The sequence below is a fragment of the Colias eurytheme genome, chromosome 10 (assembly GCF_061535395.1).
Source record: "Colias eurytheme isolate Ceu_HAF_F1 chromosome 10, ilColEury1 Martin Lab GWU primary, whole genome shotgun sequence".
Classification (NCBI taxonomy): Eukaryota; Metazoa; Arthropoda; class Insecta; order Lepidoptera; family Pieridae; genus Colias; species Colias eurytheme.
The window spans coordinates 10,903,755-10,921,538 of record NC_142989.1 but is presented as its reverse complement, the minus strand read 5'-3'; the positions used below and the strand labels follow the sequence as shown (position 1 = coordinate 10,921,538).

Below are 17,784 nucleotides of genomic sequence, written 5' to 3'. Positions count from 1 at the left end.
ATCAAAATATACAAGGCTTGGCTAGCAAATTGTTAGAAATAGAATTATTTTTAAATCATAATAGAATTAAAATATTTTGTGTAACAGAACATTGGCTTAAACAATGTCAGTTGTTAATAAATATTGATAATTATAAATTAAAAAGTATATACTTTAGGACAAATGCTATTCATGGAGGTTCTCTTATTTTTGTACATAATAGTTTAAAATGCAAGGAACGAACTGACATTGTTAGCCTTTCTGTAGAACGCACCATTGAACTGTCCTGTGTTGAGCTTGAGCGTTACATTATTGTTTGCGTATACAGACCTCCTTCCAGTGACTATAATATGTTTGAGACAGTCATGGAAGAAACATTAAAGCGTTTAGGCAGGAGTAAAAAGAAGGTAATAGTATGTGGTGATTTTAATATTGATTTACTTTCACACACACAGACGGCAACAAGAATAGTTAATTTGTTTCACTCATTTAATCTGTATAAAGTTTTTGATGAACCCACACGAATTACACCTACTTCTGCAACTTGTATTGATAATATATACTGTGATTGCAAATGTTTAGAAAAATATATTCTCAACACGCTAACTTCGGATCACTGTGGCCAGAAAGTAGTTTTTGAATGGGATTGCATACCTACATTTAAAAGAATTAATGTTAGGCCTATAACTAGAAAAGGCATTCATACATTTAGAAATAATATTGATAATAAACTACCTGACCTGAATAATCAATCCTTTCATAAAAATCCTTGTGAAATGTTTACAAATCTTTTTAAGTTCATTCATAGTGAATATGAAAAAATATTTAAAATTAAATCTTTAACTATTACCAAGGATTTACCATTCAGCCAATGGGCAACTCCCAGTATACACAGATGCAGGAACGTTCTTTACGAGTTATATGGTATGAAACAATATAACAAAGACTTGTCGTTTCTTAGTTATGTTAGAAATTATTCAAAAACATTTAAAAAAGTTTGTTTCACTGCCAAGAGTTTGTATATCAGAGACAAAATACGCAACTCTGACAATAAAGTTAAAACGGTTTGGACAATTATTAATGGTGAATTGGGCAAAATCCGATCAAACGATAGTACCATAAAACTTGTCAACTCTGGTAGGGTCATTGACAAAAGTGCTGATGTTGCGCTTGCTTTTGAAGATTTCTTTAGTAGTGTCCCTGCTAGTTTAACTAAGAATTTAAATTCGTCTTCAGCGCTTGCAGAGTCTTTATTGAGGGATCACGTTGCTGAGTGTAACAAATTATTTGAATTGCGACACGTGACTGCTGATGAAATTGTTAAAACCTTTAAAACATTAAATTTAAAAAAAACCTGTGATCTCTGGGGTATGCCTGTAAATTTAGTAAATAATATCATAGAAAACATTGCCAATCAACTAGCGTTTATATTTAATCAGTGTTGCGACTGTGGTATATTCCCTGATTTACTAAAGTTTAGCAAAGTTATTCCTTTATTTAAAAGTGGTGACCAAGAAGACAGTAATAACTATAGGCCAATTTCCATATTACCAACTTTGAGCAAAGTCTTCGAGAAACTAATTTTAAACCAATTAAATAGTCATTTTGCATCAAATGGTTTACTGCACGCCAAACAGTATGGTTTCACAAAGGGGCGCTCTACCACTGATGCCGGAGTAGCTCTTTTGTCACATATATACAAAGCATGGGAAAATTCAAAGAATGCTTTGGGGATATTCTGCGACCTTTCTAAGGCTTTCGACTGTGTAGAACATTCCACTCTATTACGGAAACTAAATTTTTATGGTATCAAAGGTTTAGCTCAGAATCTCATAGCTTCATATCTTCAGAACAGGGTACAAACCGTTGTCGTTAATGGAGAGAAATCTCGCGGTGCGCCGATTAACATAGGTGTTCCGCAGGGATCTATCTTAGGACCGTTTTTGTTCTTAGTGTATATTAATGACCTACCTTATTATTTGCAGGATATGTGTGAAATAGTACTGTTTGCAGATGACACCTCATTAATTTTTAATGTGGATAGACATGACACAAATGTTGACGAAGTAAACTCTGCTCTTTTACGCATATCCAATTGGTTTAATGCTAATAATTTACTATTAAATACAAAAAAAACAAATTGTGTAGAATTTATCCTCCCAAATGTAAAAAAGGTGAAAAGGAATATTATTTTAAACGGGGAGGTATTATACCCTGTGGAATCGACTGTTTTTCTTGGTTTGACATTAGATGAGAAGCTTCAATGGGGGGCCCATGTTACCACCACCGCTGCTAAGCTCAGCTCAGCTGCATATGCAGTTAGAAGAATAAGGCATCTCACCGATGAAGAAACGGCTAGATTGGTTTACTTTAGCTACTTTCATAGCATAATGTCCTATGGAATTCTGCTATGGGGCAGGGCTGCAGATATAGAAACTATATTTATATTACAGAAAAGAGCCATACGCTCTGTATATAATTTGCGTGCTCGAGACTCACTAAGAGATCTCTTTAAGAATACTGGTATCCTTACTGTACCGTCGCAGTATATATTTAATAATATTTTATATGTACATAATAACGCTTACTTACACACAAAAATAGGAGATAGACATTGTTATGACACAAGAAACAGAAATAAAATTGAAATGCCATTATTCCGGCTAGCTAAAGTTAAAAATTCATTTATGGGCCAAGGTATACGCTTTTACAACAGAATTCCTCATAATATTAAAGAGTAAGAGCGTAGACGCACTATGCGGGTAGCCGCATTGCGGGTAGCCGTCCGGCTGACCGCAAGCACAATTATGTACGTAATATGCATTTCTATGCGCACTGTGCGGTCTGCGGTTACGTACATAATTGTGCTTGCGGTCAGCCGGACGGCTACCCGCAATGCGGCTACCCGCATAGTGCGTATACGCTCTTAAGTAGTTCTAAATTTAAATCTTATATAAAAAATGTACTTGTCAAGAGAGCCTATTACAGTATTAAGGAATATATGGAAGATAAAAACCCATGGAGGGTTGTCGCGTAAAAACCACAGGACAGTTCTTTGGCATATTATGATAGGTAGGGTAGACTGGGTACGATTGAAACAAAGGACGGTTGAAACAACACGAATATCTCGCAAACCGTTGGTGGGGGGGTTAGGGGTCCAAGGGGAAAAAGAAGCGTACAACTGTTCTAAACACGAACCACAATGTTGCGTCGATCTCCGCGCGCTTCAGCTGATTTTATAAGACCCTATTGTGTTTTTATGACCAAAAGTAAGTATTTTTGCTTGGAGATTTTTCCAATTATTAGCGTTTCTATTTAAGTGACATTATTAAGTGTGCGTTTTTGTTTGAAGTAAATCTTGTGGAATATGACATTGTGACTAGTTTTTGTGTACCATTGTTGTTACAATTACTATAACTGTATTTTACCTAAAGTAGGAGTTGGGGACGGTTGAAACATTTTTTTTGGGTACGGTTGAAACATTGTTTTAATTATTTTTTGTTTTTTTAGATGCCGATAGTACGTGTAAGAGAGATGTCGGGAAGAGAAATAGACTTATCGAAGTACAAAGATGCATATGAGGAGGTGAAAACCGGAGAATCATTGCGAAAAGTGGCAGAGAAGCACAATTATTCGCTTCTAAGGTAAATTCGAATGCGAGATGACTCTGGCGAGCAAGAAAATAAAAAAATGGGATATAATAGAGGATATAACAATATAAGGTATAATAATAGAGGGCGAAAAATCAGGAAGTCTACTATTTCCACTGACACACCAGATAAGGAAGTGATAAAAAAGAGCAAGAATTAATATTAAAACGAACAAGAGCTAAGCAAGTGAAGAAACGATTGGATAGAGGAAAAAGGAAGATATTTGATGGAGGAAAATGTAAAAGAAACACCATAAAAGCAGAAAATAAAAATGTACAAGAGGAGATATCATCACAAGATGAGGAGTAGGTTCTTCTGTCTTGCTTTTATGTCACCATATTTAGAGAGCAGACCTTATTGTAAAAGAGTTACTCAATTATTGTTTGATTTAAAATAAACAATCAATAAAACATATTTTAATACTATATTTTGTATTATTCGCATATTTTTCTACTGACCCCAATCACTGTTTCAACCGCCCCTGGTATGGGGACGGTTGAAACAAATCGGATTCATTTTTTTAATTTGATCTACTATTTAAAATAATACACCTGGAACTAAAACCACAGTGCCTATTATTAGACAGATACATGCTCTTTTATTTAACATATATTTTTCATCGCTCGAGTTATAAAAAGCAAAGTTATGGTCGTTATAAGTGAAATTGTTTCAACCGTACCCAGTCTACCCTAATATAATATTATGATATTATTACATATGTAATTTGTAAAATTGTAAATCTGACATGATTAAAAAGAGCAACTATGGAGTTTCTTGCCGATTCTTCTCCGTAGATACTGCTTTCCGAATCGGTGGTAAATGTTAAAATATGTACTTAATGACGTTTCAAAAGTGCTTCTAGAAGAAGTCTAATTGAATAAATAAATGTTTGAGTTTGAGTTTGAGTTTGAGTTTGAGTATGACAATTTCTTTATTTTCATGTGAGGTGAAAATAAAAAAAAGCCTGTACCTAAATATCTGCAAAAAAACAAAGTTAATAAGTACATTATGTCCTAAATTACGAACGATATTCTATTCTATATATCTTACGAACATTGAAAATTCGGTCCACAAGTTGGTGAGAAAGACCCTTAAAGAAAGCATGGTGCATAGTCAAATCCTAATCAAAAAGTATAGACATATGTATCTTTAAAAACCTTTTAAAGTGAAACTTTTATTACATCGTCTCAAACTGTTTGGTCTGTGTAGCGCATGTCGCGTGTATCGCGGCTGCCGAGTAGGTATACCTACTCGGCAGCCGACCGACACGCGACATGCGCTACACAAAGCAGTGTTCGGAACCGTTCGAACAGTTTCACTTTTACCGTGGTTTCATAAAACCACACAACATTTTTTTTTAAACCCAGGATTCAAAAGAAATAACCAAATATTTCCTAGAGCAGGAATCCACAGACTTAATACACCAATTAAATTAATTCCCAGTCGAGACGTCTTAAGTTTCCACCAACAGTTATTCGTGCTGCGAAATTAATATCATTTCCTCGTAAAAGGCATTTTCTTTCACCTTCCCCGTGATATAATGTTACTCTTGAGAAAGGGTATTTACTAGAGTCAGATTTCTGTAATTGCTTTATTTATGTTTTGCACTTTTTGTATTGGAGATAGGAAGAGAAATGATTTATATTTATACTGTGATATCAGTTTTTTTTTTCAATGTTTTTCAATGATTAATATCATCTCCAAACATTAGCGATATTTAGGGTTAGATTGAGTTTCAGTAGAATGTCTCATATTCTAGACTCTAGTGTATTGATTGGCATATATTTAAAGAAGAGTTAAATGGTTAACAGTATATTATGAACTAGCTTCCGCCCACGACTTTGAACGTGCATCCCCGTTTTTCCCCGTTCCCGCAAGAATTTCGGGAAATCTTTTCTTAGCGGATGCCTACGTGGTAACATCTACATACCTGTATGCCAAATTTCAGCCCGATACGTCCAGTGGTTTGGGCTGTGCGTTGATAGATCACTATATCAGTCACCTTTGAGTTATATATAGATATAGTTAGGTATGTAATATGTACCTTTAATTCAAACTATTCGCACTAGTCTTTGACTTGTCATTGCCTGGGCATGTAAAAAAATAAGCTATGGCACTCGGTAAAGATATTGTATTCTAACGAAGAAAATCGTTACAAATAAACAAGAAATAAAATCTATTTTCTTTATAATATTGTTACTTTTAGGGGTTTATTTCGTAAAAGGTTATGTAGATTTTGTTATGCCAGAATATAAATTGCATTACAAATAGAGGTACCTATATTAAGAATTCATATGCGTCGAACATTAAATTGGTACCACAGTATATTTCAAATCACAGTAGCACAGTTGTAATATTTATTATTATCAGAATATTAGCTAAATTAAATGATTATTTTCTTTATTTTCTATTTATATTAAATTCAACCTCCTCCAAAACGGCTTGTACGATTTTAATTTTTTGTGTGTACATTCGGTAGACCTGACTCACAGGGGTATAATAAATAGTCGGATCCATTGGTCATAAACTATTTTTATACCCCTGAGTGATAAGGGTGTCCCGAACGTTTGGCTCAGCTAAATAAAAATAACGTTTCATGGTTTTTTATTGTTTTATTCTTCCCAAGTTAATGTTCAGGACCAAGCCACTATGGCCTCGCATTTTTCGTTTTAACCGACTTCAAATAAGGAGGCTGTCAATTTGATTGATTTTTTTTTGGTTTGTTACCTCATAACTTTTGACTCGGTGAACCGATTTTTGTATTTGAAAGCTAGTGCCTCCCATGTGATCTGATTTAAATTTGGTCCATTACTGAAGGTGTTTTAGTTTTCGTTATAAATAATTATTCAATAATAGTTAAGGTTTTAACGATAGGCTATTCAACAAACGTCAAGAACAGTTATTTCTGTACAGAATTATCAAAGACATTGTGGTTAGGGTGGTGTACCATTATGTCTTAATTAGTCGTATTGTACCGACTGCGGTGGTCAGCTAAGACATTTGATTGTTGACTTCATAATAAATAAGGAATATATAATAAATATTAAGGAATGAGAGATTGGCCAGTTTCGTGATCTTCTATTTGGTTTATCTATTAGTCAAAATGCATGAAAATAAGGGTCAAAAAGTGTTGATTAGGCTATCAGGGACCTTATCATCGGCTCGTCATAATTTAACAAAAATTATCAACAAAAAATACTTTTCATGTGAGGCTATCGTGCAGACTTCATAAATCATTAAAATCTAGGACGTATAAAATTAGGAATCCTATTCCATTTAATAGTATTAAAACTACCCCCAAATTGAATGTTCCGTTTATTCAACACACAGTTAAACATTGATATGTATAATATAAAGTGGGGTTTCAGTATATTATGTATTTTAGACATGTCCCAGCATCAAAGCATGTGCAGTGTAGCGGTAATCAATTGTTTAACTAATTTAATCAACTAGGTTCATTTCGTTTTAACGTATCAAATTTAAACAGGATAGATTTTTGTTTGTTTATACCATTGCATACTACTTATGTTGTGTGGTTTTACCCGCTTTATTTTGAGGGAAAGAGAGAACTTTCTCGATAAATGGATTATCGAAACATAAAATAAATTTTCATTTCGGACCAAGAGTTCCTGAGATTAACGCGTTCAATAAACGAATAAACAAACTCTACAGCTTCTAGTAACCTAAACATATTTTTTTTAGTGGCTAGTATGTACATATATATTTTATTCTATCCTAAATCAATTGGAGTTATTTAATATTCAAATATAATGAAGTACAGCGAGTACTTTATTAAATATCTACAGACTGCACCATTATTTTAGACAGTAGCTAAAAAAGTAAAAGATTTTCATAATTTGTTTATATTTCTCTCATACTTTAACTAACGTACTATGCATTTTTTCCATTTCTATTAATATTATGTAATTATTTTAATGTAATGGTACATAAAATTGTTAAATAAATAAATAACTTAATTCGAAAATGTATGTACCCTGACCATTTCTATAGTTAAACATTTTTTGTATTTCAATGTTAAATAATGTGTACAATTAATAGTTATATATATTTTTTTGTACACAGACGTAATAGACTGGATCCTAGACAATCTAATAGACCACACTCGAACCCGACGCAACGTGATAGCCAAACTAAAAGATCTGGGACTTATATTCAAAGCACCAACCAAGAAGAGTAATAAAGAGAGAAGAATACAGAAAGAGTTTAGCGAAGAAGAAGATAGCTTGTTGGAAGAATTGTGGACGCAGTATAAGGATTCGGAAGGTATGTGAATAATTAAAAAAAATTGGTTTACTAACGATAGTTGAACGTGACAACGGCCTATTGTGCTTCTTTGTCGCTCGTTCCGCGCTCTCGCTTGCACTTCAAGCCTTACATGGAACGCCTCAGAGCGAGGTAACGCCGCATGAGTCATGTTTTTTCGTGCGTGCAACCGGCTCGATCGAATTATAAGACGTTGTCACGTCAAAAGTTTTTTTGGTAGGAGTAGGATTTTTGAGGGAATAACTTTTTGTTTTTAGTAGGTTACTTGGTCATTTCGATTACTCCAAGTTTTTTTTTCCTATATTACAGACATAAATTTAGCTCTCGTTTGCGCCTATATGGTTTAAGTAATTTAATAAGTAATTTTCATGGTGTAAACTTTCATCACACAATTCAAATTGATCCCCTTGGTGTAGAATTTATAAAAATTTTTTTCATCCCGATCGGTCTAATTGTTTAAGCTGTGCGTTTATAGACCAGCCAGACATCTTTGCGTTTTATGTATGTAGGAAATTCTAAAAAAAAAGTCTTAAAACTAGACCTACATATTTGATACATCCAATACTACAATGTCACAAGACCCCACAATCCCACATATAAAAGTTTACGCAGAAACATCTGTTATAGGCCCGAGTCACGTTTGTGGGACTCCATCTTATTGTCCGAATTCCGAAAGCTAATGAAATATTAACGGAAGAAAATACTATTAGGTTTTTAATATTTAGGAAGGAGTCTGGGTTAATAGGTGTTGTATACAATACCTATTTTGTATTACGTGGTATTTAATAAGCAGGAAGATAATAGGAGAATTTCTACAATTGAACATTGTTGAATTGCAGAGTTTTGAATGACTAAACTTTTAAACGAAGTTAGCTGTTTATCTTTTTCCTGGCGAGATTATAAAAAAGGAGAAAAAATCTCATAAAAATTCATTTCTATAACGTCTTTAGACATAGACCATAAAAATTCCTACGGAAGACAAATATACTATTTGCATATATAGACATTAATTACCTGGTAGAAAATGAAAAAAAAAAACACCAAATATTATCTCCAACTGCTAAACTCAAGATCAACATTATCTTAGAGTCTTGACTATATTTTACCCTCAATACCACACGAAGTAATAATATAAAACTAGCATTTTGCTAAATAAAAAAAAACCGATCAACATATTTTAAAGTACATACTTATAAACAAAAATAAGTTTTAAAACAACTATAGCAGTATCCTTTCATGACACCGATCGATTCCTTTGTTCCGTGATGCAATAAAACTTATGTCGTTTTATCTCTAAAGATTTCTTGTTCGAACAGTTGGAAGAAACTTATCTGACATCACACGTATGACATTATTTTTATATTGTATTCATTTTATAGTTTAAAACAATGAACAATAGATAGTTAGGAATACTTTTTAAATTTAAATATTTCAGAACAATTTTCACACACGGCACGATCTGATCCCATACTAAGCTTTCGCTTGTGTTATGGAAACCAGATGGCTGATAAACATACATATTTAATTTTAAATAAATACTTATATAGATAATTGACACCCAGACATAGAGCAAACTATGTTCATCACACAAATATTTGCCCCAGGTGGGAATCGAAACCACGACCTCTGACTTGGAAGGCGGGGTAACTACCAACCAAGCCAACCGGTCAGTCAATCCATCCAGATGGATTAGGACCTAAATTGATATATCTATTTTTCAGTACATTAAAATTAATTGAAATAATAGTACTAATTTCCAATGAAGAATTTTGCTTAGTTTACGATTTCAAATATAGGATAGTATTTTAAAGTAATAATCAGACTTTTTTATTTAAATTTATGACCAGAATTTTTTCATTTCGAGTAAGCGTTCTAAGTAAAGGGTTTTAATACACAATGATTACATATTTTATCAGTTTTTGCAGAGTTATGTGTATTTATCAAAATGTTTGTTCCCTTTTTGTTTCTTTTTATAATAATAGTTTTATTTTTAGATCCAATGGCGCTTATAATGCCCAGAATGCCGAAAAAACGACAAAAGCGAAGTTTCATAGATCGTTTGTTGGAACTCCGCTTGATTCAAGACAAAAAGGAGTGTCGTAAGAAGAGACAGAGAAAGGAAAAGAGCGGCCCTCAAGGTGAGATTAAGAACATAGAAATGAGTAGAGTAGATGTTGTTGCTACTTTTTATGAGTTTTATTTCAGCTTTGATTCAAAGTTTCTCTTGATTCTTCTTTGATGTCATATAGGGGAATTTGATATTTTTTGTTTTATGGCATTCAAATCTATACTAATATAAAGCTGAAGAGTTTGTTTGTTTGAACGCGCTAATCTCAATCTTCTTCTTTCTTAGTTTAGTTTTCTTTGAAAGGATCAATTTTCGTTACTAAGACTTGCTGATTTCTTAATTGATTTTACCGTATTTAACTTATTTTGACATCAAAATTAACAAATAATGAATTTCAGATGACACAGACTCCGAATCGAAAGAATCAAATTCAGAAAGCGATAACTCAAGAAGTCCCTCACCAGTTAGAATAAAACCAAAGAAGAAAGAACCCAGAAAGAAAGAAGAGAGGAAAAGAAACAGCAAGAGAGTTGATATGAGTGCGAAAGAGATAGCAAGAGTTATGGTTAAAGCTGTTGATAATGGTAAGTATTGTTTGAAAAAAATAATTGTTACTAGACCTATTTTTACCTAGTTTCCTTATTTTTTTATTATTTATATTAAAAACATCAAAATTATTAATATTATGGCCATGCCTATTAATTTATTATGACTAACTTATATAAATATTAAAAACGTTTTTTATTCATTATTTTTTTAATCCTCACACTGCTCAATGTAATGTTTCAAAATTTTGTGGTAGACAATAATGACTTTAAGCAGCATTTATTCGACTAATGAATTTACCGTATTCGTTCCTTAAAAAGTATTTAATAGCTGCTTATTTAATACTCATAAAAATAGACACAAAAAAAACTAATTTAATTCTTAATACAAAAATCTCATTTAGTAACCAACCAACCAACCAACCAACTTACCAATCAAAAAGCTATAGGAAAAATATACAAAAAATACAAGCTATTTATAGAATCCAATATGAAATTTGATTTGATGTTGATTTGAATCAAAATACGAAATGAAAATGAATATATTAAACGCGAAAGAAAAGTCTACCAGTAAATATTATCAAGGATAAGCGTATTAAAGAAGAAACAAGGTTATAATATGAAGTATAAAAAATGCACTTTATAGTTTTGGTATACAAGTCTATGCCTATTATATTTACTTAACTAAAAAAATTCAAAACGAATCTACCGAATACACAAAAGTTTCATAAAAATCGGCCAAGCCGTTAAGAAGTTTGATTACAAACAGACACGGGAACATGGCTAATATTGGACCACTTCTGAACGACTAACAAAACATAAATTAATTTAATCAATGCTAAAATTCGTATAAAGTTCCTAGATTGCCTTTTTTTAAGTCAGTCAAAAGTAAGAACTTCAATATAATAAGATCACTTCACACTTCGAAAAGTGAACGCGTAAATAAAGATTTTTCCATTTCTACCCTCTACAGAGAGCTTTTAAATATTTCACTTTGCGACATGTTGCCAGTAAACAGATCGCGTTTATCAAGTAAAATATTATTCCCTTGTGCTAAAATATATAATAAATATTATGAATCTGTATTTATCTAAATATGAAAGATTTTGTGAAACATTATCGTATTATATTTATTCGCTTGCTTTGTGAAATGAAAGTACGAAATTTTATTTATAAAAATATAAAAATAGTCTTAAAATACTTCTTGGACAGAAATATCAAAGCATAAGTTCCTCTGAAATGAGAATATTCATAAGTAAGATAAATGACTGTACTTCTCCTTTCTCGAAATAAATTATATGTATAAGAAACTTGCGGTCCGCCCCGGCTTCGCCCGTGGTACATATTTACGTTTTCTCTACATAAAAACCATCCTCGTACTTCAAGGAATATAATAAAGAAAGAATTATCGAAATCGGTTCAGCCGTTCTCGAGTTATGCGCTTACCAACACATTTTGCGATTCATTTTTATATATAAAGATTACACACGAGGCCGGGTTAAATATTAGTTTGAATGTAATAATAAGAATGTACTGCGATTCTACACAACTGCCTAATTGATGTAGACAGTTGATAACAAATCGCAGCAAGTCAACGACTTTTAATAAAGTGAGGGTAGTTGGGTCAAACGTCGTATAAACATCGTCGGAGCCCCTAGACACGATTCGTACGAATGTGCCACGAGTCAAAGGAAAGCGGCTTTTTATAGTATTTGACAAGCGGACATGAAATAATGACAACTACATACAACTATTCATCCACAAAAATATAAAAAATTACGTCTAACACTTACATAATTCTATTTATGGATAAAAATCCTTATTTGATTTTTCATATAAATTCTGAGTATAATGTATTGTCACGCTCGGCTTGTCGTCCGAAATCGGAACTTTTCGTATTGACTTTCACTTGACATTGAAACGAAACGTACACAACAACAACGTCATAATTTTATATATATCATCATCATTATATATATATATATATATATATATATATATATATATATATATATATATATATATATATCATTATATATATATCATCCCGATATGTCGAAATGACCTTAAAATATATACGACAAGATGACCCAATATATATTTACTAGCTTTCCACCCGCGGCTTCGCCCGCGCAGTCAAAGAAAAACCCGTTCCCGTGGGATTTCCGGGATAAAACCTATCCTATGTCCTTCCAACCTATCCTATGTCCTTCCATCCAAAATCAGCCCTTAATTAATATAGCTAAAAAATTCAAAAGTAGAATAAAAAACCGGCCAAGTGCGAGTCGTACTCGCACACAAATAGTTCCGTACTATCAAGCACAAAAAAATTACGAAAAAAACACGTTTATTATATGGTAATATTTTAATTTAGTATTTTTTAGTATTCGTCTTTATAGCGGCAACGGAAATACATAATTTGTGATAATTTCAGCTTTCTAGCTATCACGGTTTATGAGATACAGCATGGAGACAGACAGACACCGGAGGCTTAGTAATAGGATCCCGTTTTACCCTTTGTGTAAAACCGTAACAAAAACAACATCAAATAAATAGGCCTTTTTGAAGTAAAACTTCTTTAGGTGCGTTGAGAGTAAAATTTCAAGGTCGCGTCATGGCAATACCGTCACGTCATGGAGTAAAGCGACGATTTTGGTATCTTCTCTGTCCAAAGATACATACTTCACTTCTGGCACGTGTGCTCGGCACACACGCTCTTTTTATTAATATTTCTTACTAGCTTTCCGCCCGCGGCTTCGCCCGCGTTTTCAAAGAAAAACCCGTTCCCGTAGGATTTCCGGGATAAAACCTATCCTATGTCCTTTCTCGTGTATCAAAATATCTCTATACCAAATTTCATGCAAATTGGTTCAGTAGTTCAGGCTTGATTGAGTAACAGACAGACAGACAGAGTTACTTTCGCATTTATAATATTAATAGTATGGATCCTCCCGATATGTCGAAATTAACTTAGAATACACAGGACAAGACGACCCAATATTTATTGATATCAGCGAACCAAAAGCTTCTTATACTCTACAAAAATCCGCAACCCTTTGAAATCGGCTTAAAAGTATCGGCCAAATATAAGCCGCAAGCAATATTTATTTCCCAAATAATGATTTCCATCCCAGTCTCATAAGTACTTGGAAAGTTTTTAATATAAAACTTTATACGAAACGCCTATTAATATTCGCTCAAAGTTGAGTCCTCAAAATGCGTCATGTAAATGGAATAGGTAATTTTCAAAGTTAAAACATTTTCAACTTTCCGACTTTTGATAAGTTTATTTTGGAACCGTGGAAAAGGTCAATGAAAATATGGGGCTATTTGAAAATATTGGGCTTTTGATCGAAGATTATACAAGACTATAAAATGATTGAACAAATTAATAGGCTAGCTGTAGATTAAAGATATTGATAGAATTTTATAGTCAGGATTAAAGCGATGTCTTTGTATACTTTTTAAATAAACTTCGCGTTTCTACACCAGATATATCTATAGTTTAACTAATGTTCGAGACAACACTATATCAAAGTTTAGACTATATTTTTCCATTTATCAAATTCTAGTCTATGAATTAAGAACTGTATTACACATTAAAAATTCATACGAAAGAAAATAATTTCCACTATAAACATAGTAATCGAAGGTCAATACAGCCTTAAAATATGCTTATCACCTGAATTCCTTCACAATGGTAAACTCAAACTCAAACTCAAACATTTATTTATTCAATTAGACTTCTTCGAGAAGCACTTTTGAAACGTCAATACATATTTTTAACATTTACCACCGATTCGGAAAGCAGTATCTATGGAGAAGAACCGGCAAGAAACTCCATAGTTGCTCTAATATCACTCCATAGGTGCTCAAATTACTTAATATACCCTTATTTACCTCGTATTAAAATTAAATTTCCATCACAGGTCAAACAGAAGCCCTAACTTGGCTAGCGGAAAACCTCGAAGAGGTAGCCCTAGATCAAGAAGCCGAAGGCTATGACCCTACTTCTGAAGGCACTCCTTTAGTGCCTATATCCAAAGACTCCATAGACGCTATGGAAGATAAAATGTTCCAGAAAGTTCTAAAAGCTGTCGGAGTAATGCCACCTAGTGATGAACAGGTAATTATTAAACTATTAATTAGATTTTTTATTTGTTTGTTTTAGATAGGCTCCTAAAGTACTGGACCGATTTAGTTATTATTTAGTAGATTTTTTATTTGTTTGTTTTAGATAGGCTCCTAAAGTACTGGACCGATTTTAATTTTTCCACAAATAGAATGCTACATGCATGATACTGTTAATTTTTAAAGATTTAAATGGATTGTATACGTTCTTGTATACTATATTTTATACGAAATTTTCAACCATCAACCAAGTAGGTTGCCTGCTAGAATGTCCTCATATAACATTAAATCGTGTTTTTTATCATATTATAATCTGTTTTTTATATAAATCGCTCATTAAAGTAATAATATATGAACGTTTAATTCATAAATAAATATTTGTTTCGTCTAGGAAACATATTGGCGAATACCAGCTGACTTACACCACGAAACAATAAGAAAGCGTCGAGAAATCATACTAAAGGCTATCAACAAAGAACTCATAGTTGATACAAATATATCTGATAATGAAACAAATAACATTAATACAGATATGGCTAATGATTCTGATTCTAATGATAATCAAAATGATGAAAACTCTAATAATGAAAATGAAAGAAATAATGATATTAATAATATGGGTAATGATTCTGATTCTAATGATAGACAAAATAATGAAAACTCAAATAATGAAAATGAAAGAAATAATGATATTAATACTATGGGTAATGATTCTGACTCTAATGATAATAGACAGAGTGAAAATAATGATATACGAAGAGCTCAGAAAAGTTCAATTTTCGGTACTTTATTAAATAATGGTGATAGTGATGATGATGAAAATAAAACAAACAAAATAAATAATGATAGTGATGATGGTGATAAAAATAAAACAAATAATGATGTATTTGTTAAAAATAAGACAATAAATATTCGTAAAAGAGTTCGTAGCGTAGAAACAGAGGAACAAGTGAACAAATTAGCGAAAATCGATGAAGATGATGAGGATATTTTATCATTTGCTAAGAAAACACTCAATCAAGAGATTTTACCAGACACGGAGGATATTCTAAGTGCTTTGCCACGACGTGATGATGGTTTGTGTTACTATTTATTTATGTTTTTTTTTGACGTGACAACGTCTTATAATTCGATAGAGCCGGCTGCACGCACGAAAAATCATGACTCATGCGGCGTTACCTCGCTCTGAGGCGTTCCATGTAAGGCTTGAAGTGCGAGCGAGAGCGCGGAACGAGCGACAAAGAAGCACAATCGGACGTTGTCACGTTCAACTATCGTCAGTAAACCGACTTTACAGACAACCAATTTTTTTTGATTTATTTTATTTTTTAATAGGAAACTTTAATTAATTGTACATTTTTTGTACTTTTGAAATATGTAGCTTGAATATTTATTTAAATGCGATACTTATTCCTTCATCATACACAATAAACAATAGGTCTTTTGTGGTCTTTAGTAAAAATTAGAATTTTGATCGTACCTCTTAAAAATGAAGAATGTGTCTTACTTTTTTTAAGAATATCCTAAATAATGCATAAATCCAAATTTTCAAAGAATAATACACATATTAATATGATATTTAATATTAATTATGTGATATCTTTACAGATAGCAGTGATGAAGACGCCCCAATAAATATACCGAAACGGAAAAAGCGTCTTGTTGTTAGTGATGATGAATCTGACTAAATATTTCATTAATTTTACTTTTTTTGACTAAAAGTAATTAAAACATGCTAGCTGGTCTTGTGTATTAAATTGTGAATGTTATTTAAATTGACGTTTTGATAATAATAATTGTTGTGAATAAATATTATCATAGTAATTCTTTGTTTAATTTTAATACAAAAAGGTGTTAACAAGAGTTGTGTATTGTTTAATTTTCGCTATGACTACAAACTAACACGATAAAAAAAAATTAACTAGATGCAAATCTATTTTCACTGACAGGAATCGAACCTTCATCTTTGGCTTTACCGTCTATATATTGTGTGCTAAATTTCATTGTAATCGGTTCAGAAGTATTTGCGTGAAAGAATAACAAACATACCTACATACACATTACACATACATCCATCCTCACAAACTTTCGCATTTTATTATTAGTTGGATAGCATAATAATATCATAATATCTTGTTATAAAATTCTCTAAGAACAGAAATAACGCCCAAGAAAAAATATTTAAATTAGTCTATCTCTTAATCTAATCTTAAGCCTCATTTCTATAATATAAAAGTTTACTCATTTTACGCTTTCATATAAAAATGAACATTGTTGTTCTTTAAACTACTTCAGTTATATAATTAAAATAATTCTTCAGTTATAAGTAAAATTATGTTTTCAACAAGGTATTGATATGTTTTATCTCATCACTATCACTACATAGTATAAAACAAAGTCGCTTTCTCCGTCCCTATGTTCCTATGTATTATTATTAAAACTGCGCAAGGTATTTGGATGCAGTTTTTATTAATAGATAGACTGATTCTCGACGTAGGTTTTAAGGTATGTAATTTATTATTTAGATAAAGCGTGCGAAGCCGCGGGCGTAAAGCTAGTTTAAAATAAAGAGAAAGGAAAATTTTACAAATTATCATGACATTCGTCCATCTATTACTCACTTGCGCACCGATTTAAAAGTGCCAATAATAATTGCTATTAAAACTTAAATAAGCTAAAATATACACAGATATATATTTTGCACTACCCATTTATTTTATTTTATATTTATTCCTCTACTGTACCAAAGGTTGTCTGGAAGAAATCGCTCTAATGCGATAAGATAAACATATTTTGTACTTAGTTTGAGCTATCTTTAAGTGTTTGTATTTCTTTAAGGGCTGATTTTTCAATGCTGGGATAAAACTTTCCGTCCGATAAAGTATTACACGATAATATTAAAATGTCACGTAAACTGTCAAATACGGGCAATTAGAATACGTTTTTAAAATAGTAGTTTTATATATTATTCGACGAATAAGTTTTAACCAAGGATTGAAGAATCAGCCCTAAGTGCAATAAAGGATTGATAAATAATAAATAAATAAATATGTACACGTCCAAAACCCAATTTCAAAAGTATACATACGTGTTCCAACGTCAATACAGCAAGTTTGTATTGCACATA

At 32.1% G+C, this 17,784-nt stretch overlaps 1 protein-coding gene across 1 annotated transcript in view; it reads left to right on the top strand.

Moving 5' to 3' along the window:
- The window catches only part of timeout (circadian regulator timeout), a 36,547-nt gene extending 20,102 nt beyond the window's left edge, over window positions 1-16,445 (top strand). Inside the window, exons 18-23 of the mRNA XM_090106328.1 lie at window positions 7,713-7,913; window positions 9,908-10,051; window positions 10,380-10,565; window positions 14,456-14,652; window positions 15,049-15,733; window positions 16,266-16,445. Of these exons, the coding sequence (XP_089962454.1) occupies window positions 7,713-7,913; window positions 9,908-10,051; window positions 10,380-10,565; window positions 14,456-14,652; window positions 15,049-15,733; window positions 16,266-16,345 (1,493 nt within the window). The 3' untranslated portion in view covers window positions 16,346-16,445. The remainder of the gene's footprint in view (window positions 1-7,712; window positions 7,914-9,907; window positions 10,052-10,379; window positions 10,566-14,455; window positions 14,653-15,048; window positions 15,734-16,265) is intronic.
- The last annotated feature ends 1,339 nt before the right edge of the window (window positions 16,446-17,784 follow it).